Source organism: Aphelocoma coerulescens, chromosome 2, assembly GCF_041296385.1.
Source record: "Aphelocoma coerulescens isolate FSJ_1873_10779 chromosome 2, UR_Acoe_1.0, whole genome shotgun sequence".
Classification (NCBI taxonomy): Eukaryota; Metazoa; Chordata; class Aves; order Passeriformes; family Corvidae; genus Aphelocoma; species Aphelocoma coerulescens.
Window position 1 is genome coordinate 17,604,662 of NC_091015.1, and position 25,819 is coordinate 17,630,480.

General features: G+C 43.6%; 2 protein-coding genes across 23 annotated transcripts in view; one reads left to right on the forward strand and one right to left on the reverse strand.

Annotated features, from left to right (window-relative positions):
* ARHGAP21 (Rho GTPase activating protein 21) overlaps positions 1-3,201 on the forward strand; it is a 117,139-nt gene extending 113,938 nt beyond the window's left edge. For all 5 annotated transcript variants that reach the window (XM_069006626.1, XM_069006627.1, XM_069006628.1 and 2 more), the window contains one exon: positions 620-3,201. In XM_069006626.1, the coding sequence (XP_068862727.1) occupies positions 620-2,353 (1,734 nt within the window). In that variant the 3' untranslated portion in view covers positions 2,354-3,201. The remainder of the gene's footprint in view (positions 1-619) is intronic.
* A 4,816-nt stretch (positions 3,202-8,017) lies between these two features.
* KIAA1217 (KIAA1217 ortholog) overlaps positions 8,018-25,819 on the reverse strand; it is a 372,020-nt gene continuing 354,218 nt past the window's right edge. For 11 of the 18 annotated variants that reach the window (XM_069006635.1, XM_069006633.1, XM_069006632.1 and 8 more), the window contains 9 exons: positions 25,259-25,751; positions 24,268-24,448; positions 19,817-19,971; positions 19,060-19,206; positions 15,637-15,756; positions 12,749-12,826; positions 10,960-12,639; positions 10,379-10,501; positions 8,018-9,641 (listed from right to left, as the gene is read on the reverse strand). In XM_069006635.1, coding sequence (XP_068862736.1) covers positions 9,147-9,641; positions 10,379-10,501; positions 10,960-12,639; positions 12,749-12,826; positions 15,637-15,756; positions 19,060-19,206; positions 19,817-19,971; positions 24,268-24,448; positions 25,259-25,751 — 3,472 coding nt within the window. In that variant the 3' untranslated portion in view covers positions 8,018-9,146. Of the gene's footprint in view, positions 9,642-10,357; positions 10,502-10,959; positions 12,640-12,748; positions 12,827-15,636; positions 15,757-19,059; positions 19,207-19,816; positions 19,972-24,267; positions 24,449-25,258; positions 25,752-25,819 lie in introns of those variants that run through there. The other 7 variants (XM_069006646.1, XM_069006636.1, XM_069006647.1 and 4 more) reach the window with 5 other exon arrangements.

Genomic DNA, 25,819 nt, shown 5'->3' on the forward strand with positions numbered 1-25,819 from the left:
AAGGGGCGAGGTGGTAATGTTGTCAGAGTAGTGAAAATAGTTTTTAATTCATAAAATGGAATAATTTGGCTTGCACTTTTATTGTTTCTGTGGCATTTTAAAGATAGATTCCTCTAAAATAAGGAAGTTTATTTGTTAATTTTCTACACTTAAACTAGTTATGAGTAACATTCATTTTATTGGCAGTAATTAATGGATACCATTTATAAACTCAGTCTGAAAGGTGAAAGATGAACTGGAAAATGGAGTAATTAGCCTTTTTGAATAGATGAGACCTTGAAAGGAGAGATTGTGAAGCATCTGTGAAGCAGTTGCAAACCAGTCTTGAAAAGGTTTTCTTACTGTAATGGGGCCTGCTTTATTAGTCAATCAAAAACTAAATAATAGTATACACAAACTAATCTTTGTTAAGTTGAAGGGACTCAGATAAAAAGTGGAAGGCTCAGGATGAAAACTGGCTTCTGGGGCAATGTCATTTAAACTACAGAAAGAGCATGTAAGTGTTTCTTGAATGAAGACGCACTTTCTACTGTGAAGCTCAGGATGTGTTTTTTAACTGTCTCAGGCTAATGAATGTTTATTTTTGACTTTACTTATGCCCTCTCCCTTTTTTTAACAGGGTTCTTGGGGTTCTGGAAAGGATCAGTATAGCAAGGAACTGCTTGTGTCCTCCATTTTTGCAGCAGCTAGTCGCAAGCGGAAAAAAACTAAAGAGAAACCACAACCAAGTAGCTCAGAGGATGAGTTGGATAATGTGTTTTTCAAGAAGGAGCTTGCAGAACAATCTCGTGGTGACACAGCAAAAGAGGACACAGCTAAAGGGGAATATGAAAGAGAGAGAGAGATAGGGAGAAAACAAAGGATGTTTGTCCTGAAGGAAAAAGAGAACAGCAGTAAAAAAGATGTGAATGTTGTAAAGGATGAAAAGAAGTCATTAAAGAAAGAAAATATCCTGACAGAGGAACCTTCACTGCCTTACCATGAAAAATGTACAAAATCATCAAATATCAACTGTCTGCAAACCATGCAGAAGAATAACCCAAAAATGCCTATTTCACAATCTTCTTCCCAGGTTGAGGAGACAGTGTCTGACTCTGGCACTATGCTAAGCACTTCTTCCCAGGCTTCCCAGCACAGATACTCATGCAAAAAAGTAGCCAGCCCTGAAATTAAACACAATGAGTTTTTAGCAGCTGATGTCAGCTCCATCACCTCAGATTACTCAACTACTTCATCTACTATGTATCTGACTGGTTTAGATGCCAGTATGCTGAGCCCTGAGGTGCAGTCAGTGACAGAAAGCAAGGGAGAAGATGCTGATGATGAAAGAAGTGAATTGATCAGCGAAGGGCGTCCTATGGAGACAGACAGTGAAAGTGACTTCCCTGTCTTTGCTACCAGCGCTGCTGCCGAAAGGCTGTCCAAAGGGAAAGTGTCAGAAGCAGTAAAGACCAGTCGGAGGAACTCTGAAGAAAGTGAAGTAAGTTGTACTGAGGGAAGTTCCACGCCAAAGTTAGAGAGTCGCAGACTTTTCAGCTCGCACAAACTTATTGAATGTGATACACTCTCCAGGAGAAAGTCTGCACGGCACAAAACGGACAGTGAGGGGTCAGGGGATGCGAAGAGTGAGAAGGACTTGCCTACTGTGACCAAAATGTTTGACATCATGAAAAAAGGGAGATCTACAAGCAGTTTAGCTACATCGGCCAAAAACGAGGCTGACAAACAAGAACCTACGTGGAGACTTAAGATTACAGACAGGTTAAAGCTGCGACTCAAATCATCTGCTGATGACATGTTTGGAGTTGGGAATCAAAAAGCTAATTCTGCAGAGACTGCAAAGAGAAAGAATATTAGGCGAAGGCATACACTTGGAGGGCAGAGGGATTTTGCTGAAATAAGTGTCTTGAATGCTTGGAAAGCTCAAGAACCAAGTCAAAGTAGAGAGAGAGAATCTGAGCTTTCAGCTGTGACTCGGTTGAAGCCAAAATGTCCAGCCCAGGACCTCTCGATCTCGGACTGGCTTGCACGAGAACGTTTACGCACTAGCACAACTGACCTTAGTACGGGTGAAACTGGAAAGCCCAGACTTGAGAACACTAACTTAGCAGAGGTATCAAAGGCAGAACTGCCCTCATCTGCAGAGATGCAGGAAGATGAAGGCAGCTCTTCCAGCAGCTTGACCTTAATTAATAGAACACCACCTTCGGGACCATTTCAGCCACCAGACCAGGTAAATGGTGCAAATTATCAGAACATCAACAAAAACAACTTCAGCCCAGCAGTTGATGCCCATCCTCATAAACTGTCTGGGACCCAAGTGGTGAGATCTCGATTTTACCAGTATCTTTGAAATGGGGAGATACGTCCACTGCAGCAATTCATTAACTTACTGTTACACTTCCCAGTAACTGTGTGTGTGTGTGTGTGTGTGTGTGCGTGTGTGTGTGTACATATATAAATATTTTTTTCCTGTACTGTTGTTGTTATGCAGCCTTCATTTGGGCTGGTTTCATCAATGTGCTCTGTGGAACGTCTTCACAGTGCATTACCACAGCCAGAAGAACACTAAAGTATATATATATATATATTTTAAGAAAAAGTATATTTGATGGCTGCATACAAATGTTGAACAAAGCATCTGATGCAACATGCTGTGTAGTGTATACATGGTTTTCTGACTGAGAGTTGGCCTGGCATTAGTATGCAGGAAAATTGTTCTTTTGGTTTAGTCACTAACAAGTGCCTCATTATAAATTCATTTGGTTTGTTAGGGTGCCATATTGCTAAATTAGAGAAACTTATTACAAACAAATGAATGCATTTTACTGTTAAGGAGTTTCATTACATTTTACAAATGTTAACACAGGTGGCTACAGAGCTTCCATTCCTTAGGCATTCCAGTAAATATTGGAGTTTTATATTTCCAATTTTAATACAGATTTTGAGTTTTATGTGACTTGAATTTCTAATCTTTCTGTAAAATAAGTAACTTAACTGTACATATTACATGTGTATCTTTTCTTCAGATACCAGATTTGATATAAATGTTGTAACATAGGCGTGTAGATAGTGGATACTGGATGGAACTGGTTTCTTTTATTGAGAATATAATTCTGCATGAAGACCTAATGAATCCAAACCTGTATCATGCCTGTGTGCATACCCACTTAAACACTGGAAATAAAATTGTTTTGGTGACTCTTTGTGTGATTCAAATTCTTTCTGATGAACCGTTCTGAAATGCCACATTTGTAAGTTGCAGTCAGCAACTGCTCTCGGGATACCAAACCTGCAGTTCCTCCTGGGTGAAGGAAACTTCTCATAAATCTTTTGTTGGTGGGGCCACAGTATGCAGGTCAGCAGGTGAGAGGGATTCAGTTGGTTAAATATTTTCATCTTGATACATAATTTGATTCTAAGGTATGCAGGAAGTGGGTTTAATGTGCAGGTTTTGTGAAGTCAGAATGAACATCAGTATCTGCCAATCGGAACAATACTGTAGTTTGGGTCTTGGACTTTTTATAATTTTAACTTTAAAAAAGTGTTTTTACCCTAAAAAGTCATCTGTGTGCAAACTATATCAGTTATATTTTTTTATTCTATGTTCTTGCATACCTACTTGAAAACAAAGCAGCTGTTCATCACTTTGGGTGTCCCTGTTTCTTACACTGTTTCCTGCTTGGCAGAGGATTAAAACTCAGTGTGTCCAGTTACTGCGAGGAGAAGGAATTGTGGTACTAGGATGTGTTGGCTGACGTGCTTTTAAAGGCAGACCTCATTTCTTTTCAGAGTGACTGTAACAGTCCTGTGCTTTGATCTTCTGTGGTTTTGATCCTTGGGAGAAATCATTATAAAAATCGGCTGTGAAGAAAAGTCCCAGATACAACAGCTGGCCTCTGAAAGTTCTCACCATGTAATTGGGTGCATCTAATACCAGGTCCCATAAAAATGAGCCATGTTCTTGTGGTGTCTGTGCAAACTAAAATGTCTTTTCCTCCCAGAGCAGACAGAGGTGGGTGCATTAGCAGTATTCCTGTGTGCAGTGTCGGGAAGAATGGGTGTGTTTTGTGAAGGGCCAAGTAACTGAGGATGGGTTTTGTTTCAGTTGTAACAGTAAAGTGTATCTCAACAAAGGCTTTCAGAATACAGTGTTGTGATGCCTCTAATGCTGTTCAGCAGCGAGTACCCATTGTCTTCTACTGGAGCTGCATTTTGTCCCATCATTAGTCTCAGAAGCTTGTCAGTGTGTGCTGAGCATCCACAGGAAGTCCCAGAGGTCTCCTCAGTGAAGCAGTGTACTTAGGGAGGTGCACGGGGGGGCTGGGGGTCTGCAGGTTACTCTGCTTTGACAGCCATTTTAATGGGTTAATTTCCACTTTGTTGTGTTCTAGATAACTGATAATTTTACTTCTGAACCCAGACACATGACTGTCAGCTTTTGTGTTTGAGAACATAGAACTTTATTGTATTAAATGAAGAAGAACATGAGATCTGAAAAATTAGGAACTTAGAAAACAAACATGCAAAACATGACTTGTATTGGCTGACAGTGCTGCAGGTGTACAAATTTATTTAACCTCATCAGCCTCCATGGTATTCTCTGCTGCTGCACTGGTAGCGTTGAACATGCAGGGGAAACCGATGATTTGAGGGGGGGAGATCTGCTCCACTTGAGGGAGCAACTGCCAGGGGCATCAGGGAGAGGAGGTTGCTGAGTTCCCCCTGAAAAAAGTAGTGAGTGACTGCATCTCTGAAGCTGGAAAATCACTGATGCTGTTTTCTGCTTCTTGAAGACTGCCAAGATTTTGGGTCACCTTAAATTTCAGCCAGTGTGGCAGCTGAGAAAATAGACATTTTTAGGAGTTATTACTATGCCCAGACCTTAACAGGAGCTATCTCAGACCCTTTTCTGTAGTGCTTTTTTACTATATTGGGGATTTTTTTAAAATTTTTTTTTTCTTGCTGTTTTCCCCCTCCTGTGGAAGAGAAGGGTGACAGTCTGATTGATTGACTCAAGAAGGGAAGTGTGTGCATACAGCACACTGTCCTGAGGTGGATAGTGTTACTGTCAGTGTTCCCTTTGGAAGCTGGGTTCAGGGGGATGGGCAGCTCCACAGGCTTGCAGAGCAGGTGAGGTGGGCAGGGATCACTGAGCTCACCCCCAGCTCAGCCATGTGCAGCCAGGGCAGGTTGCTCTGGGCTGTGGCTATGGCTGGATTTTGAAGATCTCCACAGCTGAAAGCTGCATGACCTCCTTGGGCAACCTGTGCCGGTCTTTGGTCATAGAATAAAAAGAGGTGGTTTTTTATGTTTAAACAGAATTTCTTAACATTGCTATTTGTGTCCCTTTTTTGTTTCTGTATTTCACTAGGATTCAGACTGGCTTGGAAAGTAGTTCTGGTCTGAGGACTGTTTAGAGCTGTTAGGGACAGATAAGCTGAGATCTGATGGAGAAATAATGGAAGTATGAACTGTGTTGGTAGCAGTGGTAGTGTTTGGATTTTTTAAATGGTTCCTAACAGCAGTTCCTGCTTCAGTGGTGATCAGTGGTTTAGTTTGAACTGCCTTTTCTGGAGTGTGGTAGCTGGAAGGTGCTGTGTGACGGCTTTGGAAGACTTTAAGGGCTTGTTATGGTCCCCATTAGTATCACTCACAGCACTGTTGATGTGGAATTAAAATATGGCCACAGGCCAGACATTTTCATAACTTCGTTTGTGCCGCTGCAGAGCTGAAGGAAAATTGTTTGCTGAGCTGCACATTAAGGACCTCAGGTTCCTGTGTAGCCTCTGAGAACCTCTCCACTTCGTTCAGACAGGATGCAAGAGTTTGAAATGTGGCCTCATTTACTACAAAAAGTTGTGGTTTTGTTCCCAAAGCCGGGTCATAACACCATTCACATTTAGATAGTAATCAACCAATTAATTGTGCCAGCCTTTGGAAAGGGTATGGGCTGATGTGTGGCCTGGAGGGGGAATGGCTTAAAGCAGGCCTGCAATCCTTGAACTGGTGCATGTACCTGTGGCTCCTGGTCATGAGACTGTAAAAATCTGCCTTAGCCATCTGCTACAGAATCCATGAGCTTATAAGCCTGCAGGAAGGGCTGTGTCTCAGTGGGGATCAGATGGATTTTGGCCCTGTACATTCAGATGTCCTGCACATCCCTCCCTTTTCCTGCTATATGCAGCCTCTTTGGCTCTGCCTTCCCACGTCTGTGTGCTGCCCAGTGCAGGGGCTCTGTGCTGTGTCACTTTGGTTTTGCTGCAGTCCCTCCCTGTAGGAGGAACTGGCTGACACAGGGACGGTGCTTACTCTGCTAGGAAGTCCTTGGCTGGCTGTGACTACAGCAGGCAGCAAGAAGGTCCTGCTCACCTGCCAGCTCCTTTAGTGAGCTGCTTCACTGCTGGATTTCAGAGCAGTGAGGCTGGGGCTGCTCTGCCAGTGCAGAGCTGCTGTTGCAGAGGTACCTTGTCCCATGGCTTGTCCCAAACTTCAGCAGCAGCCAGCTCCACCAAAACTGCTCTTCATAACTGCTTTCCAGTGGGAAACCTGTCTTCTTCACTACTGTCCAATTCTGATTTCTTCTGTGTCCAAGGAATTTATTTACAGACTTGATGGTTTCCTTGTGCTGAGCCACAACCTGTGTACAGCTCTTTCCTCTGTTTGTGAAAGCCTGGTAATTGCTGAACAAGCAGGATGGAGAGGGAATAAACATTGCCTGCCTTGAGACAGTCCTGGCAGTTCTGCCTGTGCAGTGGGTTATGAGCTGGCTGAGCCTGATGCTGTTTCCTGGCGGGTGCTGCACCCTGGCAGGTGCACCAAAAGTGCAGGTCATGATGCACTAAGGCCTCAGGTGGGTGTAGTGTTCACTGCCTGATGGTGATTTTCACACTCACCACCACAAACAGTGAGTGCAGCACTGCCTCACTGCCCATGCACACCAGTGACTGTGCAGGGTCGTTGGTTAATTATACAAGCGCTGTCCATGTCTAAATACGGCCAGATACAGAGAATGTGCTGCTTTAGCACCTGAAGAGGCTGTGAAAAGGAGCCATGGGAGCAGTGCCAGAGCCACTGGGGACCCTGCCTGCCTGTGCCATGGCTCATGGGGGACAGACACCTCATGGTGCCATTACAGAGCATCAGTTATTAGTAAGTCTGTTTTTCAGTAAGTGTCTGATCCTTGGGAGATGTCAGACAAACAGTTTGGAACAAATCCTACTCTGTCCATCATTTAGCTTGAGGTTACATTTTGGCTGTGTGAAGGAGGAGCAGGTACCCAGCCAGCTGGTGCTCTGTGTGTGCTGTCTGGAGTTGGTAACAAGCTACAGCACTGGATCAGGCAGGTTCCCGTTAGAGCCAGGCAGTCGTGTACTCCATGCATGAGAAAGCAGAGAACAGAGCAGGCACTGGAGCCACCAGTCCCTGCTGCTCCACCCTGGCTAGAAGGGAACTGCCTTCACTCCAGTGGGTCTGTGTGGGTGCTCTGACCACGCCTTTGCTTTAGCTTGGAGCACCCCAGCCTGTCCCAGCCCAGCTCAGCCTGGCACTGAAGCTCCTGTGCTCTGCAGGCGCCTTGGCTGCCGTGCCAGCAGAGGGGATGGCACTCGGCCTGACCCCGCTGGAGGCAGAATGTGTGTTGTGTTCCTGAGGTATGGCTCAATGTTTACATTCTCCAGCTGCATGTGATGCACCATCCGAGGGCAGCGCCTTGGAATGATGCTTCCAGGAAACTTCCCCTTTCACAAGGGGAAATAAAAAAAGGAGTACTGCAAGATGGAAGGGATGGTACCTCATTCAATCACTCAAAGGTTTTTTTTTGCTTGCTGGTTTTCTAACTTGGAGTTCCAGCAGTAAGGTATTCATTTCAAAATGGTGTCTTTCAAATTTATGTCGATAAAAACTATGTATAGCCTTAACCTGGGGAAAATTAAGTCAGGTTTTCTCCTAATGGCTTAACACCTTCAGGCAAACAGCTGAACAGCCAATTGCGACCATCCGAAAAGTTACTAGCGACAAAATACAAATATATAAGCATGCAGCCCTTTATTTTTGTAAAGATCTTTGCTTATCATAGTTCTGTATATTACATTATGGTGTTATACAAATAGATTTATTTACAAAACCATTAGCTATGCAAGTTTCTTGCTCTTCTCCTATTTAACTGATACCCATCTTCTTCAACCCTTCCCCATATATATTTTTAAGCATGCATAAAAATTAACTTTGGTGTGGTAAAACTACTCTATGTGCCCAGCCACATACAGTATTTATTTATTTATAGATATTTATAGATATGTACAAAAGTTTGCCAGTATACAGAACAGTACTGAAGTGTACATTTTAAAATCCACAATGCAATACATTAATGGGCTACCAGGTCTCAGTAAAATAAAACTAAAGGAAAAAGGGTGGATTTAGCTAAGAAAAAAAGTAATCAGCAACTATCTATATGTGTAAAACAATTTATTTTTTCCTTGGCTGGCAAATTCTTAAATATAATCTGAATGGCAGTGCAATAAGTTGAGTTGCCTCATACACACATAAGACCAGTCTTGTTCTGTTTCTTGTGCAGAGGTTTACTGTCCAGCATACTACTTTCAAATGTACATTACAATAGTATCAAAATGTTTTGGCAAAAAGATCTCGAAAGGAACCATGACATTTGTTGACAAAAATAGAAATCTGTAACAAAGCTAAATAACACCAAAATAAAAGAAAAATATTTTAGTTTCAGTTTTACAGTTGAATATAATCACACTTTAGTATATCTCTGTTCACTTCTAGACCCCATAATGAAAAATAGCTTTATACAAAACAACTTAGTAAATTTTTAACCATACAATTCCCCATGCTCAGTACACCACTGTGCACACACAATCAAGTTCACTCACACACCTTCACACTTTTTGTAAGAGGTGCTGCCTATAGAAATAAAATGCTCTTTTATCATTACAACAGCAACAGTTTTCCAAAAAGCTTCACTCTAATCTAGTGTAGTAATTCAGTATTTAGCACGTGATTAGTATTAAGCCTCCAGCAATACAGCAAAATGGTTACATTCCCTGGTTAAAATATTGGCTGCGGATTCTTTGAAAAGTGAACAAAAAGCCTTGGTGACCTGGCAGATGTGCTGTGCTTAGCCTTTAGGATGGCTCCTTGACCGTGGATGGGGCGGACTTGCCGGCATTCCCGTTCTGTGCCTTGTAGCTGTTGAAACTAGGGGTGTGGATTGTCCTGATGCTCTTCATACCTTGGTTCAGGGAAGGAGGGGAGAGAGAGGAGGGGGGAGAGGTAGAGGAGGAAGGAGGGGGTGGTCGGCCGTTCTGAGTCTGTAGTGAGAACGAGAGGTGGTGACCTTTCCCTGGGTAAGTGGGGCTCTGAAACTTGGAGGAGCCGTTAGAGACAGAGGGGATGAGGGAGGTAGAGTAAGTTATGCGACCTGTCTGAGGACCGAGAAGGGAGGAGGAAGGAATGGAGGTTTTAGTAGGTGGATTAAGAGGGTTAGAGCTGTCACCGCTAGAAGCAGGTGCTGAGCTGCTTTTCCCAGAAGTGGGAGAAAAGGCTGGGATCTTAGAAGCAGGTAGGGTAGGAGAAGTAGCCTTATAGTCCCCACCAGCTTTCTTAGCACTTCCATTAGCCTGCAAATAAAGATGTCAGGAGACAGTTTGTCAGAAAGCCAGTAACATGATAAACCAACAGGACCTGGGAAATCAGCCCTACAGAGAATCAGAACTAACAGTTCGAGGCCTGAGCTAAGTCCTGCAGCCATGAACTGGACCTGGTAGAAAACCCAAAGTGCCCAACAGAGAGTGCATCGAGAAAGAGCCAAGAGAGCTTTGTGAGAAGGCGTGACCTACGAGTTACAGACCAGGCACTACGTCGGCCATGCTGCGCGTTATTATCGTGTGAGAGACGTCCCGCCGAGGTTAATGTGCACCCACTGCCACCTACACCAACAGGTTAGTGTCCAGGGCTTCCTGTAAAGACTCTGAACTGAAGCATTCCCAGTTCTCCTAAGGAACCACCACATTTACCAGATGGAAAGTAAACAGGTAGTTGACATCTTAAAATTACAGCTGAATACCACAGTTAAAAAAAAAAAAAAAAAAAAAAAAGGCCAAACCCAATAAACAAACAAATTAAAAAAAACCAACCCAAAAACCAACCAACCAAAAAAAGCAGCAGGTGTTTTATTGCAGACATGCATGCACAAGCATGGTGAAAAGATCAGTACTGTCATGCCCCCAGGATCCAGGACGTCCAGTTAGACCTCAGGCATCCGATATTTGGTATAATCTCAGTCAGTTACTGGAGTTTTTAAATAAACAAACAACATGAAATGTCCATCCAAACACCGGGTTTAGGGTAAAACTACCTGTCTGTATTGGCGTGGATCCTGCAGCTTGTGCTGTTTGCCTGATTTCTCCATGCTTCCTTGTCTAGTTTTTGAAGCCATGGGGACTGGCATCCGGCTTGTCTGGGAGGCAGCGCTGGAGCCCTGTGGAAACGAGTGGAGGGGCAGGGAGGGAAGACAAGAAGGCGTGGTCAGTGCTGGAGTGCTTGAAGAGAGGACTGCACACCATGCGCCAAAAAAAAGCCACAGTACTACATGCAGGGAAAGTTCAGGAGCTTCACACTGCAGGTGTTAATTTCCAGAATCAAATGGAGAAAACTGCTCAGCTACTGATCAGCCTGGATTTCATGTCAGTGACGCTTGTCATTTCACACAGCAGATTATTCTACCCAGCTCCCCTGCATTTGCCCATCACCAATCAGCAGCAAAGATTAAAAAAAAAACCCCAAAAACCAATGGTCTATTAGCTGTTAGACACCTCGTGGGGAGCCCAAACAAGCCACCTGAAAGGAAGCAAACAAATCACAAGACCCTCTTGTTTAATGGTGATTATTGCAGATTTTAGAAAGCAGCTGGAGGTTTGATTTCTCGGACTAAGGTACCTTACGTGAAGTGGCTGGGAGTGATGCAGGGGGCTCTACACCAGCAAGGCTCTCATCCAGCACTACATGCTCTCGGGATGGGGTCTCTGGTACTATCTGGGCAGAGAAGGGGACAGTGCTTCCCTCAGAGGTGTATGTGTTTTCAGGGTTAGGTTTTGGACTCATTTCACTGATGGTGTTTTCCAGCTGCTTTATAGTCTGCTCAAGGCTGTCTAGCGTTCTGTATGTACTTTGTCGAATTTCATCAGTCCTAGACAGGGACACTGCAGCTCCAGAGGGTCCCTCTTGCTTCCCAGAAGGACTTTTATCACTCTCCTCAGGCTGAGACCTAGTGATTTCAAATCTCTTTGCTTCCTTGTGCTGCTTCAGGGTCCCATCTTCCTCCTCTTCTTCGTAGACCACAACCTGCAAAGTCTTCTTCCCAGTCTTGGTTCCTGTCCGTATTGCCTGTGTCAGAGCAGCCAACTGCTTTTTAGGGAATTTAAACTTAAATTTTTTCTTAGAATCCTGCCTGCTTCCCAACTGATCAGCAGAGTCTGAGTTTGCGTCTGTGTTCAGCCCATAGATCTGACGGTATTTGTTAAAATTTGTCTTTGTGCTTTCCTCCTCTGCAGGAGGTGTGCTTTCTACAGAGTCAGACTGAAGGCTAAATAGGTATGGCCTCTGGGGACCATGAGCTGCTGAATGCTCTGTGGTTGCTTTTCTGTCATTAGCTACTGGGGACTCTTCCTTCTGCCTCTGAGAGACTTCATGTGCTTCATGTTCGTCCTCCTCCTCTTCTTCTATCTTTTCATCTGTCATCATTTTTTCCAACTCCTCATCACATTCCTCAAAAATTGTAGAAAGCCGTTTGTACGCTGACCTAATATCCATCGGTTCATCAAAAATGATGATGACAGGTTTTTTGTCCAGACACACCACTGGCTCTTCGCTGTCTGTGTTCTCAGGGATGCCCTTCTCTGATGCCCCATCCTTCCTCGCGTCAATGTTGACTGTTTGCACATCTCCTCCCTTCTGGCTGACTATGTCATGAACTTCCCCACTTGAGAGCACCTGGACAGCTGTTTTAGTAATCATGAAGGCAATGTTTTCTGTGGGTGGGTTGTCTTCACTTGGAGAGCTGGCTGGAGAGTCTGTGTCTTCAATGCTGCTCACACTGTTTGCTCTGGACACTTTGGGTCTCAGTACAACCTGACTGTAGTTGACTGCAGAGACTTCTTGCTCCTGCAAGGAAGGTTGAGGCCCCGCAGCCTCCTGTGCGTGCCTCAGGACAGGGGCAACGCTGCTGATGGGGATGTGCTTGCCTGTGCTCTGCAAGGCTTCACCCTGCAAAACGTCCTGGTGAGCATCTCTTGACAGTCTGTAGTTTGGCTTTTGTTTTCCAGTCTCAACAGCTGGAAAATGTGATCCTAAGATATCTTGAGCCCCTCTTCGTTTGTCCTCCTCTGGCAAACTGACACCAGACAGGTTTGTGCTCATATTCTGAAGGTTTTTGTTAGAATAGTCTGTACTGTCTACAAACAAACCCTTGCTAAATGTAGGACTGTCATTCATTGAAAAGCCAATTTTACTGTCAGATGTACTGGATGAATCAGAACCCAATTCTTCTTCAGTTCTCCCTTCCCTCTTCTCTTTAGGATGGTCACTATCTGTGGGAGATCCTGTTGTAGCCCCATACACCTAAGGGGGAAAGTTGGATTACTTAGTTATTCAGGGCTTTTACCTTTACAGGACGTTTTTTTTTCCCCCAAGATTAATCTCAGGGGAAGTGCAGACCTCATGAACTCACCACTCCATTTACTGCTGCAGAGACATGTCTCAAGTTGTCATCTGATTCCTGTCTTTCTTCGGGGCAAAATTCCAAATTCTGGCAGAACAGTGCATGATGTTACTGCTTTGTGCTATGCATTAGGTCAGGATGGGATGTTACCTTGCTTTAACAAGGGCTCCAGAATATGCAAAAGCCCATTAATTACCTTATTTCCAACACAGTGCTCCTTGACCTGTTCACCTTCCAGCTAAAAAACCCCCCATGTTTTTATAAGATTGAAGTTGAAAGTCTCCCACTGTCTGGTCACATTCTGCTGGGACACATCAGAGGGAGGCTGACGTGGAAGGGCTGACAGCAGGGCACTGTGGCTTGCTGGCTCCCCAGAGAGCCAAACGCGAGAGCCTGGCTCGCCTTGAAAGGAAGTTTTATATCAGTAAAAGCTGATTTTCAAGTTACATTTTGCTTCTTCTAATGTTGCTCACACCTGAGCAGTGCTGCTCCATCACAATTAGTATCATTACAGTCTGAGCACTTGTAAATCCTTGCTTCAGCTTAGAAGTATTCCATCAGAATTACCAGTGGCACTCTGTGGTGCCTGTGGAAGTGCAGAATGAAACACTGAGCTACATTCATTTATAGCAGAAATGCCAAACACCAAACAGAGAAGTCATCTACTGGCTCAAAAGAAGTATGTATATTCCTAGCAACAAAACTTTAGGGGGACTTTTTTCTTTATTTGCAAGTGAGAACCGCTGGAAATGCTGTTTCATAACACCACGCTTTTCTCTGGGGCTTGGTTTAAGTGCTTGTGACAACTTAGGAGAAACACCAATCATCAGGGTGAAGGACTGATCTGAGGAGACACCATGACTATGAATGAGTAAGAGAGAAATCTACAGTCAAAAGACAGCTCACCAAGAAGGAAAGTAATTTGGCCTCGAGTGCCCGAAGGCAGTGAACCAAAAGCAGTAATACTGACATTGCTTGCTTGAGACTAGAAGCTGACTCCTAATACACCAGAAGGACAGACTATACTTATGTGAGCATCAAGATGTGCAGAACATTCAGGAGCACTGCTCTCCCACCTGAGATGGATGAGTGACAGTGCAGAAATCCCCGGGTTGGCTGTGCATGCACACCCATACATACAGAGGTTCACCAGGTACAGTTTCTACACCTTATGTGATGTTTTCTTATGTACAGTTGGAGGATTTTACACAGAAAAACTTTACTCACAATCAAAGTCACTCACACACCAGAGTCACAGTTCACCTCCACAAAGGCTTGTTCAGCAGTCACAAGGCTGAGCAGCTGCTCTGTGGATACCCTGACATCCCTCATATTTCTAAATGAGGAAGAGCTGTCATGCAAACCAGCAGAGCAGCAAGGCCTTGGTGGGCAGGCTGACACTGTCTGCACTTGGTGCTGAGGGGCACTGTGGGAACCAAACACCAGGGCTTGTGATCCCCCCAGGCCCCGACTTGCCCAGTGCTCAGTGCCTCCCAGTCCCATGACATATCAGACTCCCCAGAATTAGGCCAAGCCACTTAATGGCACTCGTTGCCTCTGGATATGCTGACTGCTCATCTTTTTCTAGCGAGTTCCACTTCTAGTTCCAAGCACCAGTGTAACACCTCATGGTGTCCTTGTACAATATATCTCATTTTAGGAACTGCTGCTTTTCTACTAAAAAAATAAAACCACAACAAAACTAATTTCCTCAACGATTTTATCATGACCATAATGTTCCATATTTAAAGCCAATAAACACTCTTGTCATGTCAGATTACAAAAACAGATCTCATTAACCTTAATTTCCTGGACTCTGTGCTATTCAAATAAATACCAGTTTATGGCAATTACTTGGCAGGACCTTTCAAAGAAATGTTTGTGCTACAGGATGTGCAGTGTCCTGAGTGATGACCCAGGATTTTATATAACAATATGATCTTCTCATTCTGACAACAGTAGTAATGAGGATGAATTCACACTTTTTTTTCCTCTGTAACACTGTCATACATTCCACAACAAAACAGTTTTTCCTTTTTCCCTCATTCCCATGGGCCTGTACCCTCACCCAGCCAGCTGTCTGCAGCCTTAGACCAGAACCTCTGTTTGGGCAGCTCCATCACAAGTCCTTGAGTGCAATGCCCTGAGCTGGCAGCATTTGCATACACACACAAAATGCATGAGAATGTTGAAGTGCTGTGCTGAAGAGCTGTGTTTCCTTCCCCACCATACCCACCTTCATTGCAAACTGGCATTTGGCTGATGAGTTGTCACGCTCACACAACACCCTAACCCCAGCACTGATGCAACTCATTATTCTTAAACATAAAATAGAGGTCTGCAAGGGTAGAAATACTTATCCTTTTCTTGTCCTGCACGTTGGCTGCCTGCTAAGTCCAATCAACTCCACTGGCAACTCCAGTCCATGCACAGCTGTGAAATTTACCCCAGCCCGGCTACAGCCCCAGACACACTGGGACCCACAAATGAAACAAAATAAAGCACATATTCTCTAAGCTGGCTCTAGAGACTGAGAGGAACCATTAATTCCCCTCAAGCTTAGGAGAGATGCTTCACCATCCATCGCCAGAACTGCAGGGGATGGATGTTCTAAGTAGTATGAGCATCTCTGACAGAAACTGATGGATCCTGTTTTGATTTCACAGAATCATAAAACTTCATGCAACCATTGTGCAATTGCTAACGAGACACATAATATAGTTTAATATAGAGTTCCATATGAGTGTTTCTGGGCCATACGGAGATGAAAGGAAAGAAACCGCTGGGCAGTGGTGGGTGGGGGTTAAAAAGAACAGGACGCAGGATGTAAGATTAGTTTTGAAGGAAAGAAGGTTATGCCAAGACGGGGTGGCTTGTCTACAATTGCCACTTGTTACCTTCTTTTCCTTGTGATGCATTAAAGTCCCAGGCCTTATGTCTTTTACATGTGTGTCATTTCTGGACTGTTCAGCATGACTGTTTGAGTTTACATCCATAAAAGAGCACTTCTGGAAAGCCTAGGAAATAAATACTGCAGGTTATCAGGAGACCAAGACTTTTACACAGAAATATCTGGAGATGACCAACTACAAAGAGAGCACTTGTTTTTAACAGTCACAGCTCAACAATGTTATCTACAAACTTGTGAGATAGAGATTTTAGACTATGAGATTAAGAGAACCAGGGCATCCCCTCCAGCCTGTCAAGACGCTAACATCATGCTGACCTTAGTGCTCCCTGTAAGGAGGACAAGCTTGATTTCTGAATTTGCAGATGATGAAGGCACACAGAGGTGCTACAGGCTATTCAAACTCAAGTAGAAAGCGCATGACAAGCTTAGGGCTTGTGACAGCACCTATCCTGTGGCTGATAATCATGCAAGAGTTATATAATTCCACTTCTCCCACACAAACTGCTATTAAAACTTTAAACATGGAGATGTGCCTTTGTCACAGTCTTTGATAATGAGCCATAAGTTGACTGTCTCAACCTATGGGTTTGTGGACACTGACGTCCCACCATGTATCCCCCAGGGCATGGCCCAGATTTTCAGCCATTTCTTTTGCTATCCTCCTTTTATTTCTTTTGAGTTTCTCTATCCAACTGGCTCCCAGATCCAGAGGAGCAAAACTATCCCTGCCACTATCACTGTGCAGTGCAGGCAGCAAATGTGCCTCACCAGAATTTCCATACACCTCTACTGGCACATGGCCTGCCTTCAGTGAGATGTACAGGGAGGTACAGCAAAAAGGGGGGAGTGCTCACAGGAGTCAGACACACCCTGACATGCAGGAAGATTATATTTTTATACCATGTGTTAGGGAAATTATTTGACTCCTGGTAAGTCACGAAATTATTAGCCCTGATTACAGATTAGAATCAGGCCTGCCCTTTAAATACTGTATTCTTCATATGTAAGAGCATGTTAATGCAAAATCAGAAAAGTAAGAGTAACAAAAAAAAAAAAAACCAGCGCAGAAAACCAGGATGTAGAGTTTCTTCTGGTTTTCCATTACATCATATTTGTATGTGTTAACAGACCAGAATACCTAAGATGACATGGAACTAATAGAAAAAATAGTCTTGCTCCTCACAATACAGGATAGGGATTTTTCCCCAACATACCCATTTGTGAGACCAGTGATGTGGATTTGAGTTAAGCATCCTCAAAGTCCTTCAGGCTTAAGTGTCAAAAAAGCTATTTCCCTTTCATATTTTTTTATCACCCTTGCTCTGAAATATCTGTAACAGTCTCCAAATAGTTTGTGCTACAGCCACTGATTATTATGATGCCTTTTTCTGCTACATTAAAAATCTTTACATTGTACTTAAGTTTCTTCTGAAAAGCTTCATATTCGTAACAGCCTTTTCAAATGGGAGACACATGGATACTTAGTCATGGATGCAGCAGCACAGTGTGGATCTCACTGATCCTGTACACAGAGATAAAAACACGCCAAGTTCTCACATATACACCCAAAGCAGACACAATTTTGTGGCAACAGCACTGACCTGGGAGCTCCTGTCAACTTGTTACTGCAACTCCTGTTTCTTTCCAAGACATGCAGTTGTGGCCTGGCCTATATGTTGTTCTTCTTCATGGGGACTTTTTAGTTCATCAAAGCTTTATAACCATTAAGTGACTGCTATCATGTCTCTGCTTTCATACTCCACTGATGTGAATTAAGATGATTTACACAGTAAGGATTTTAAACATATTTCCAGGTTCTTGATGAAAATACAGAGACACTGCTGCTGCTCTCTATGAGACCTGTCTATAAACACCTGCATCAAGGTCAGTGATTTCAAAATCAGACAGCTCTCAATTATGCTGTGATAGGGGGTCTTTTGGTATACTTGGAGGTGCTAGATTTTTATGAGAATGTTGTGTGATGTTTGATCAAATGCCTTTCTAGAATGTTTATAGGTATACAATTCATTTCAAGCAGTCAAACCTGTTACTTGATCAAAGAGTGTTGTTTGCTTTGACAGCTCTCTGTTACATCACATGGTGCTCACCAGCATAACTGTTTATGTCTGTCCTTTAGTTATTCAATGACTGAATCTCATATCTCATTTTCCATCTTTCTTCCTATGACTGATATCAAACTAATCAGCCTGTAGCTCTTAGATGAGGCAATTTGCCCTTTCTAAAACACGGTACTCTGTTAAACTTCTAAAATATACCTGGTATTTGGTATTGGTTTAAAATTAGTATTGCTAGCCCCCAAAACTAGCATTTGAACACCCATTCCCTGTTGAGTAATCATGCCTATTTCTCCTCCTTAGCTTCTCTCCGCCTCCCTTTCCATATCTTCACCTCCACTTCATTGTCACCAGCTGCAAGGCAAAGGGCTGCTTTCCTAGAGACAGAGATGCCATGACAGCTTCCATGTCCCCAGCTCTCCTGTCCCACTGGTCATCAGCACACGGAGGGGGGATAAGGGTAAACTGCTGCTCTCTCCTGCAAACCAGCACTGGTGGGTGAGAGCTGAGGGAAGGAGCAGGGTGCACCCATCAGACAGAACAGTTACTGCTCAATGCCCATGTTTCCTGTGCTCCAAATGCTCCCTGGGCAGCACCAAGCCCACCTGCTGGCAGGTGGACAGCAGGGATCATCTCGTGTTGTAACAGTGCTCCAAAACACCAGAAGTTACAGCCAGTTAGGCTGATCCACACCTCCTTTCCTCATGTGGGCATGGAAGAGGACAGAGGGTGCCCCTGGGAAGCTGGAGCTCATTGATGGTAGCTAGAATAGTTGGCATTTACTGCAGCATTTTCATCACCAAAGTGAACTGTCCTATGTGATGTCAAGTGAAGGACCAGCCAGAGAGCCCTTTTCTGTGCCACCGGCAGAGTGAGGTACCAGCTGCACCACAGGGATCAGGTTATGTGTCAATGTTCAAACACTGTGGGAAACTTTGGAGCATAGCACAGCCCACCAGGAGCAGACCCAGTTACTCTCTGCTCCCACCAAAGTTAGCACAGATGATGGGCGCTCAGTACCTTGCCAGTCTGGTACCAGGTGAGCAACACTGGCCAGGGACAACCGCATCGAATGCACACCAACATTTTACTTGTCCCATCTGCTTGTGCAGGCTTCTCCAGTGGCAGCTACTGTGTTCTTGACCACTCAGCTCCAGACTTCTCAGAACAAAATTTGGGAGTACTTCCAAAAAGCGTACTACTCAGTGCAACACAGTGGTACCAGGTGAGGCTAGCAGACCTACTTTCCTCCGTGTTCTGAGCTGGAAATTGCACTGAGGCCATAGAAGTGACACTGGGCATAGGTGTCCTCATGTGCAACCCTAAAGGCATACCTGTAATTCTGCCATTATTTTATCTCCTTCCTCTTCCTCTTCATCTTTTGCAGCTGGTGCTACAGCGTGCCCTGTGCTCCGAGACAATGCCTGATCCTCTTTAGGGGCTTTGGATTGTGCTATTTGCCCAGCATCTTCACTGCATTCCTACAAGGGGATGAGAAAGCACAGACAGATAACACAACTGAACCCTCCTGATGCAAAGTAAACACCAAAAATTCAACACGACTGCAACTCCCCTCTTGCAAGGTCCCTCTTCCTGCTACTTCATCAGTTCAAAAGCAACCAATATTGCCAATGTGATTATATGTTCACAGATTAAAAAGCTTCCTAAATTGGACTTCACTCCACTTCCTTCCCCAGAACAGATGGGGAAAACAAGCCCAAAGAAACTAATTTGCAACATTTCTGTAAAAACACCCTCAAATCTGACCTGATCTTCCCCATCTGTTTAAGGCATGCTTCTCTTTTTTTTTGATTTTTAATCTTCTTAACACTCTAAATGAAAGCAGACTGTGGCTTGCCTGCTGCATTGCTAGGAGATAAGAGCAGCAAGACTCCTGTAAACAGAACTGAACAAATCTGACTTGTTCACTTGGCCTAACAGAAGCGCATCCTGGTAAGCAGTTTCAGTAGCTTTCCAACACATAGCTCTGCCTCAACTTATTTTGTGGTTTACAGACCCAAGCCTGTGTCTTGTGTCTTTGCCAACCTCTCACACCAGGAGTCTGAGTGCCTAGAGTATGAATCATCGAACCTTGACAGCAGCAGCCTCTTTTCTGGCTGTATAGATGACCTCTCCTGATCTCGTTGTGGTCAGTCCTGACCCTGGCAGGTAACTGCGCCGTGGAGGTGGAGGAGGTGGAGACTTGGTCAGCTTGTCATTATCCTGTTCTCCATCAGGAGCTTCTTCTGCAGGTAAAGAGAGCAGCACAAAGTAAGCATAGGTAAGGAGAGGAAAACAGTGTTTGCACACCTGCCTCAACTGGAAAAGAAAAAAATGTCTTAAAAGGTCCTGTTGCTGAATACATGAACAGAAACACATTTGGTACTCAAGTGTAACTACCTCTAACAAAAGCAAATAGCACTGCACTTGCACAGAGAAACTGGGTCACTTCACCCAGAAATTTTCAGCAAAACTCCTGTCCTCCAGGCCACTGTAGCTGAGTCTCAGCCATCAGGTGTACAAATGGGATAGCAGAGCACACATGTGTAAAGAAGCAGGTAAAATGCAAATTCTGGGTACCCAGTTACAAACAGTGCCCCTCAGGCTCCTTTGGAAGCAAGGCCACTGACATGGATGCAAGTGAGACACCAGCCTGGAGGCTTCTCATTGTTCTCAGCAATTCTGAAGCAACCAGCACACGTTTCTGCTCTGCCTGGGAGGTGCTGCTGGCAAGGTGCAAGGAGCTGGAGTTCTGTCCATCTCACAGCTGGACACAACTAGCTAACATTCCAGGAATGCACAGTTTTGTCTTTGAATTATCATATAAGAGCCCTGTATTTCACTAACTCGAGAAGATTCAAATACCAAATGCAAAGGCTGACCAGAATCAGCCCTTGCTTTCTGAGGAGAGTCTTCCTAGAGAAGACCAGTTTCTCAAACTGGCATTGCCCCAAGGATGCTTTCCCACCAGCTGCCACTTCCTCCTCCCCATTGTCCCTGGACAGCATTACTTCCAGAAGTAGCATTACCCTGCTCATGACCTGGCCCTGTGTGTTTCTGGTTAAAGGCTAAGCATCATAAATATGGCAACAGCCACTATTTTCACACTGCTGTTTACAGTGTTTGTTTTCAAGAGCAAAAGAACGACCTTTCTGCAGCTACTCAGTGTTACATAAACAGCTGGAATAAATATAATCCAGAAAGATAAAACATTCTGCTTTTGGGATTACTCAGCTGTTTAGGGCTAAGTGTTCCCTCTGGGCAAATTATTGCATAACTGCCCACTCCTGGGGCTCTGTCAGGCTCCTCCAATGCTCCAGCTGGCCCTGGGCACTGGATGGAGCCCTTGTCTGACCTGGGCTCATCTTTGTTTCCTTTTTAGCTCAAATGTTCTTTGAAGCTGCTTAAGCTTAAAGAAATATTCACTTGTATTATCTCCCTCCCTGGTTATCTGGCACTCATTTGCAGGATTGCAAGAAGAGTGAACTTCCAGATGCACTTGACATTAGACCTCTTCTTTGGTCAATACACACCACTCAGTTTTTAATTACATCAGATGTACTTCTGCTGTAAAATCAGAGTAATTCTCCAAGATGGTGTTTAGCAGACTATGATGTAGGGCCTTTGTAAATCCCTACTCCTTTTAATAGGTACAACCCATTACCCTCAAACTGGTGACTCTGACTACAAGAATTCCAAGTTTTTCTCCCACTTAATGAGAGCAAGGTTGGATGAGAGAAATGGAAGGCACAAAGAAAACATGATTCCTACCATCTAATTCACATCTCTGAGACACTCATCCATCTCCATCTTCAAAATGGGAGATAAAAAGGAGGAACACAGGCAAGAAATATTGTCACTGAGTGTGGAAGGTGCACTGGTTATCGAAGGCTAATCCCTCTCGCATTCCTTAGCTGGAGTCATTAAGGAGAGGCTGTGATGGAGTTTGCTCATGGTCAATGCAGTGACTTTAGGCTAGTCATAAAACTTCAAAGCTGGATTTTTATTTTATTTACTAAACAATTATATTTTCCCAATATAAATGGGAAGAAAAAAAAACTTTGGAAGAAAAAAATGTGGGGAAGATCTTAATCTATTATTTTTTTCCTTCTGGCATATTTAGAGAGGGAGGAGTAAATAAACAAGTTTAACTCACTAAGCCTGAGATTGCCCATGAACAAACCCTACACATTATGGAACCTTCTTTGGGGCCAAAGGGCTCAGCACTTCTGTGAACAAAATGTGAGTTGTTTGTCGCCAGCTGTTTGACTAAACTGCAGCATTTTGCAACAGGAAGATGGACTGGAATTAATTGCTCCCACCATACAGACTTCTACTTGTACCAAAATAAATCCAAAAGGTTTCAAAATTAGAATGCCTGCCTTGAGGCAGTCTCTGCAGTCAGATAAACTCTTTCTAATGGAAGCTACTGATCACTCATCACTTGCAAAAATCAGGGCATTCTCACATATGAAGGCAGAAAGAGAGATGAAGGAGACCAATTTCTAAAGTACATGCTAGAAACAATCCCCAAATTTTTCACTGAACAATCTTGATACAAATATGAGTTAGAGTCAAGACATTAAAGAAATAATTACAGAGTAAATAAGAAAGACAGTAAAAAGTGTGTAATTTCATTTTGCTTTGTGGTTTGCAGAGAAAAAAATAATAGTTTCTTCACTGGGAGAGGTTCTTTGCGGAGAATGGATGAGACAACACAATCTGGCAACATGACCTATCTGGGGACTGCAGTTGAGCCAACAGAAGGCTCTGCTAATTTATGGCCAAAGTTTTTAATGAATTTTATTGGTAGATAGGTGGTCTGTCTTTTCTTATGTTGCTCAATTTTCAAGTCTACAGCAGACTGGTACTGAACTTTTCATCCTCAGCCATAAAAGAGCTGAGTGGTACGTGAGATATTTAATTAGATATTGAGGAAAAGTTTTGCTGTTCCTGTATTTATGTTACTATTGCAGGATTCATTATGCATAACAGAAGGCAAATGTCTCATCTCATCAAATTTATTCTTAAATCTGCTGGTTGCACACTGTGCAAAATTGTATTCTAGGAGTGGATTAGTTAACTAGGCGACTTACAAAACTTCTCAGTTACTGTTCTGTGCACTTTTTAAGATGTCACAGCTCACTGCACCCATATGGTACTTATTTTCACTGGCTTCTTCTATTTATGCCACACATTATACAAGCTAATTGTGTTGATAGCCAGTAATCTCACTGAACGGTGCCAGAATTCTAAAATTATTTTATGAGGTTCAACAGAATTTATTTTCAACATGTATGTTGCAAAACATCCAAGACGGCAAAACTTGGCAGTGTCAAAGGTACACCCAGAACAAAATGCTGGATCTGAAAACATTCCTCCCAATTTTTATATGAATTTGTCTACACAACCCCTAGGGCATTATTTTTCAGCTTTTTACTACGTTGGCATGCCAACACCTTGAGTGCAGCATGCAGCTCTGACCTCCACAGCTCCAGAAGGACACAGTGGAGTTAAACAAGGGTAACTGAATCTAGCCTGGGGATGGAGCAGCTGGCCTGCATGGAGGCACCAGAAAGGCTGCAAGTTCACAGTTTGAAGTCTGTGGGGCAGGCTGAGAGCTCCAGGATATTATAAAGGTTTATCTGCTGCCTTTATGATTTTATAAAGGAAATGAAGAGCTGTTTGCCAAATGGCAGAATACTAGAACTATTGGAACTTCACTCAGTGAAGCTGGTACGGTATCAGTTTAAATGAGATGAAGGAAAGGTCCTTCACAAGATGGGAGCTTGCTGCCACAGCAAGGGGATGCAAATTGTATAAGCCAAGTAAAGAAATACTGGATAAAAGTTCCATAATGGATACGAAAAGGAGGAGATTGGGATATTCCCTTTAAAATCATGTGGGCAGACTGCAGGAGGCAGCCAGGTTCTGTGCTCCCCACACACAGTGTCTCCAATTGCCTGTCAGAGACTGAGCCAGATGGACTCCTGCCTATGTAGCTGGGCAAGAATCTTACAGCTGATTCATGTTTGGCTAATGGGATAAATCCGAGGTTTGGCTGAGTCATCTCCTTTGCTCCTTGAACTTTGCATAAATTCAGACATGGATTTGTATGTTAAATTGTGAAAGAAATAGGACTGGAAGGACATCTTGCCATCTTGCTACCACAAAGTAGCTCTACCTATATAATTCCTGTTCAGTGCTAGTCTAAGCCATTCTATCCAGTAATGGGGATCTTGCATCCTCCTCATTGCCTCATGTAGCTTCAGTGCTTCACTTTCCTTATCTTTCTGAGGTTTTTTCCTAATGCGTAACCTGGATATTCCTGCTTGCAATTGCCAACTTTTACTGCTGTTCTATCCACACACAGCAAGTTATTCTTGCTTTTTAAAGCAGATTTTTGTGTATTCAGAGATTGTTTTGTCCTTCCTCAAGATCATAGAAATCTATAAACTGAAAACATACTAGAAATTCAGAAAAATAACCTCTTCTTTCCAGACATGCAATTCTTTAGCACCATTTACTCTCGCAAACCTTACCTGAGACTTCTAGTTTTTCTGCTGCATCCCCTTTAGGCAGGACTGCTGGCTGGGGAGGCATCTCCAGGTTAGGAATTGACTTCATTATATTGGCCTGGGCCTCTTCCAAGAGCTTTTCAAATTCCTTTCCATTATAGTGATCAAGGTTTTGTCTTTTCTCTTCCCACTTCTTTTCAGCTTTCTAGACAAAACCAGTAAAGCATCTATTTATTTTTCTGATTTCCATTGTGATCGCTCACTTAGAAATAAAATCCATCTGTCAACATTATAGGTCAGTATGGATAGATTCTTTCAGTTCTAGTCAGCAGCTAAAGGAAACTGAACAGTAACTGCACACTGTTCTGACTTGTATTGTGCTAGATTTGGCACAAACAATGGCAGACTGACAGTGGCCACTACTCACTAAAGGAACAAAGGCAAAATTTATATCTGGGTCTCTGCCTTACTGTATCACACTAGTGATTAAAGTGCCTGTCTGTAATAGGACACAGCAGTTCACCTGTGGGTTTTCTCAATATTTCTGTCTGAAACCACTGGAGCTTCACACTTTTTCACTTTTACTTCTCCATAATAAGGGATATGGAGATTTAAAAAGTGAATGAAATCCACTGATGCAAGTGTTGCCAGAGAATTATATGCTGTTGGTCAATAATAAGATATTTAAAAATTTCTAAAATAGAATTCTAATTTTTTTTCAATAAAGGTAATTTTAAAAACACAGTTACTAATTTTGGTTACGTGTAATTTTTCCGTTGCATTTAAAATCATAGAATAGTTTGGGTTGTAAGGGACCTTTAGAGGTCATCTACTCCAACCCTTCTGCAATGAGCAGGGACAAAATCAGAAGGTATCTTCAGAAGTACAGTGTAATTAGGGGTTAAGCACATAAATCCCCAGAATGCATTTGGAAAGTCCCACCTGCAGCCTCAAGAGTGAGGCTGGGAGCTCAGACCCAAAGAGAGGACAGCTGGTTGAGCAGAATACACCGTACCTCAATTGATACAGCTCGATTTCTGGTACTTGCACTGTGAATTTCCTCAATGAAAAGGCTTTGCATGGTGGTGCCATTGATAGAGACCTGTGGTGCTGGTGTGGCCTGGGATCCTGCTGTGGGCTCTTGCAGGGGGGCTGGTGGGGTGGCTGTGGGGTGACCAGCTGCTGGCACACCTTCACTGTGACTGCCTGCAGTGGGTGAGCCCTGGGCATGGTTGACCAGGGCTGAGGAGTGCTGAGACTGATGGATGACAACAGGAGAGCTCTGCACATGATGGACAGTCATTGTGGAGAAGGGGATGACTTCTGACTTGACTGATGACACCTGGGACTCGGAGGGGATTGCTGTGAGGTTTTGCTGTGCATGTCCCTGGGTGGGCTTGCGCTCCTCTTGGTTTTTCAGCGTGTCAGCTGCAGTGGACTTTTCTGTAGCAGAGTATTGCACGGCTTGGGATGGATCCACACCCCTCAGCAGACCTTCTGTAACATGTCTGTGCAGCCAAATTGAACACAATAGCACATGGTTAGTACACAGGCCAGTTGTGAGCAATACATAACA